The 3296-nt window shown below is 38.7% G+C and overlaps 1 protein-coding gene across 1 annotated transcript; it reads left to right on the top strand.

Moving 5' to 3' along the window:
* The first annotated feature begins 1647 nt into the window (after nucleotides 1-1647).
* Nucleotides 1648-3033, top strand: LOC114088847 (olfactory receptor 8G1-like). Its single transcript, XM_071617188.1, has 2 exons — nucleotides 1648-1957; nucleotides 2420-3033. The coding sequence occupies exons 1-2, from the start codon at nucleotides 1657-1659 to the stop codon at nucleotides 3031-3033; spliced, it is 915 nt and encodes a 304-aa protein (XP_071473289.1). The 5' UTR covers nucleotides 1648-1656.
* The last annotated feature ends 263 nt before the right edge of the window (nucleotides 3034-3296 follow it).

The raw sequence follows: 3296 nt of genomic DNA on the forward strand, positions 1-3296 counted from the left end.
TATTTTCCCCTTTAAATTTCCATGAAATCCTTGTAACAACTCAATTGATCACAGATGTGTTTTATTTCTGGATTATCAATTCTATTCCATTGATCTTTGTGTTTATACTTATGACAAAATCACAACATCTAACTTTGTAAAGATGTTTCAAAGAGCAAAATGTGAGCCCTCCAAATATGTTCTTCTCTTTCAAAAAAAATTTTAATACTGTGAATTCCTTTTATTTTCATAAAAATTTTATCATTGGCCTGAGTTATGGTTTTGATCTTAGATGTCCCCTCAAAGATCATCTGTAACACAATGCAAGAACATTTGGAAGTAAAATGGTTGGTCATGAGATCCTTAATCCTTTAGAGCGTTAATCCCCTGAGTGATGACTGAAGGCAGGTAGGGTTTGGCTGGAGGAGGTGGGCATTGGAGGTGTGCCTTTGGGGTATACATGTTGAATTTTTTGAGTGCACTTTCTCTTCTTTTGGATCTTCATGACTTGAGCTGCTTCCCTCCACGACATACTTCCACCTGATGCTCAGCCTCACCTCAAGCCCTGAGGAATGGAGCTGGCTATCTATGGACTGAGAGCTCTAACACTTTGAGCCCCCACATAAACATTTCCTCCTCTGAAATTGTTCTTGTCAGGTATTTTAGTCATAACAGTGAACAAGCTGAATAAAGCAGCCTGTCCAGGCCTGTAAAAGACAGAGCTGGGAATTGGAGAAGGACGACACTAAATTTGTAGATCCATCTGGGTAGTACTGATGTTTTTACTGATTGAGTCACTTGATTAATGAAATTGGATGTCTTTTCATTTATGGAGATTTTTTTTGTATTTAAATTATCTTTTAATTTTAAGTGAAATATATTACATTTCAATTTTTAGTTTATTCTTATTTATTTTATTGTTCATGTTATTTAAAAATGTTTGATTGCTCATTGCAAAGGTTTAGAAATATAATTGAGTTATTTGGTTTGTCTGAAATTCTACCACCTTGCTTCACTTTGATTTAGTCCCAGTAGTTATTTTTATAGATTCTTATAGATTACTTATAGGATTTTCTATATGTAAGATTATGTCATTTACAAGTAAGATAGTGTTACTCCTTGTTTTCCAATATTCATTTATTATATTTTTATTTTCTTTCCTGATTGCCCTAGCCAGACCTATATATGTGTTGAATAAAAGTGCAGGGAGTAGACATCTTGCCTAGTTCATTATTTTAGAAGGAAAATCTTTCTGTTGTCCATCACTATGTGTGATCTCAGCATGTGTGTGTTTTTTAATGCTGTTGTTGTTTTAACATAAAAAAGATTGTAAGAATATGCTCTGCAGAGGACTTGAGAATATTATACATAAGGCACGGAAAATACCCAGAAAACTCAGTTACCAAAACAGTTCCCTATGTATTCAGACTGGGTCCTACTAATAACACATTTTAAAGCACTTAACAAATAGGGATAGTTCTGTATAACATTTATTGACGTGTCACATATTCTTGTGATTCCAATATCATTAACAGCTGATATAGTTGAGGGGCTGGGAAAAAACGGAAATACCTTGCTAAAAAGACTTGAATTGTCCCTTGTACACACCACTGTGTAATTGGACAATAAATATTTCAAAAATTTTCTTCTCTTCCTATTTAGGATTCTCAGAAGACAATGGCAGAAGAAAATCATTTTACAGTGACTGAGTTTATACTGGCTGGATTAACAGACAAACTAGAGCTCCAGCTGCCCCTCCTCCTCTTCTTCCTAGGAATCTATGTGCTCACAGTGGTGGGGAACCTAGTCATGATCACACTGATTGGGCTCAGCTCTCACCTGTACACACCAATGTACTACCTGCTCAGCAGTCAGTCCTTCATTGACCTCTGTCAATCCACTGTGATCACTCCCAAAATGCTGGTGAACTTCATGATGGAGAAAAATACCATCTCCTACACTGATTTCATGACTTGCTGGGAGCCATTAGCCAAGTAGGTATGACAATTTCCTTGCCAGCGTACCCCATGTTGCTGACATGTTGCAGTGACATTGAATGTAGGTGACCTTGCTCAAGGACCAAGGCAGATTAGGGTGTTCCCGGTTTTAAGATAATCGTGTTTAGGGCGTTCCCAGTTTAGGTTCCAGGTTTAAGGTTTAAGATTATTCCTGCTGGGAATAGGGCGTATCCTGCTGCCTGAGTTCCCCTTGAGTTCTCACGGGATTCAGACAGTATATTTTGGAGATAGAAGCCCAGTGGAGGTGGATTTGGGCAGAGAACGGGGATTTGGGCAGAGAACGTGGATTTCCCCAGAACGTGATTGTAGACGGCTGGTGTGAGTTCGGGAATAAAGAGTTGCTGTTTGAATCTACAAGCTGTGTGGTGGCTCGTGATTGTGTGCCCAGCCAGACTGTGGCAATGACTCAACTCTACTTTTTAATTTTTTTGTTTGTTTGTTTGCAATTGCAGAGTGTTATATGTTGGCTGCAATGGCATATGACTGCTATGTTGCCATCTGTAACCCCTTGCTTTACAATGTTACCATGTCTAATCAAGTCTGTTCTTGGTTAGTAGTTGGTGTGTATAGCATAGGTAAGATGGGTGCCACAGCTCACACAGCCTGCATGCTAAGAGTGCTTTTCTGTAAGGATGATACAATACACCATTACCTATTGGAGCTCTCTTGTTCCAGTGCTTTTATAAATGAAGTAGTTGTTCTGTGCTTAAGTGCATTTAATATCTTTGTTCCAACCCTGTCCATCCTAAGCTTCTACATCTTCATCATAGCCAGCATCCTGCACATTCGCTCCACTGAGGGCAGAGACAAAGCCTTCAGTACATGTAGCTCCCACGTCTCAGCTGTTCTTCTCTTCTTTGGTTCTCTAGCATTCATGTATCTGAAACCATCATCAGTCGGCTCCATGGACCAAGGGAAAGCGTCCTCTGTGTTTTACACTATTATTGTGCCTATGCTGAATCCTCTGATCTACAGCCTAAGGAATAAAGATGTCAAAATGGCCATAAGTAAACTTCTTGGAAATAGAAGTTTGTGAAAGTGTATTATTCTTTAGCAAAAATTTATGATTTGTACAGATTTAGTAAGGAAGCAATTCTGAAACACTGATGGGCTTTTCACAAGGCATGAGAGGTTGCTAGCACTTCATTATTTGGAAGAAAGATCAGGACTGGATTCACGGGATCAGACACATTGAGGACAGCACCCCACTGGGAAACCCCAGAGTCCATCTACTATGAATAACCTCTACCACCTCCAGATATTTGAAAATGTTCTTCAAATTCCTCCAAATATAAAATA

Source organism: Marmota flaviventris, chromosome 9 (genome assembly GCF_047511675.1).
Source record: "Marmota flaviventris isolate mMarFla1 chromosome 9, mMarFla1.hap1, whole genome shotgun sequence".
NCBI classification, from domain to species: Eukaryota; Metazoa; Chordata; class Mammalia; order Rodentia; family Sciuridae; genus Marmota; species Marmota flaviventris.

Coding starts and splice junctions, on each gene's coding strand:
- LOC114088847 (XM_071617188.1), top strand. CDS start 1,657: ATGGCAGAAGAAAATCATTTTACAGTGACTGAGTTTATACTGGCTGGA. Junction 1,958..2,419: donor CACTGATTTCATGACTTGCT/GGGAGCCATTAG, acceptor CTCTACTTTTTA/ATTTTTTTGTTTGTTTGTTT.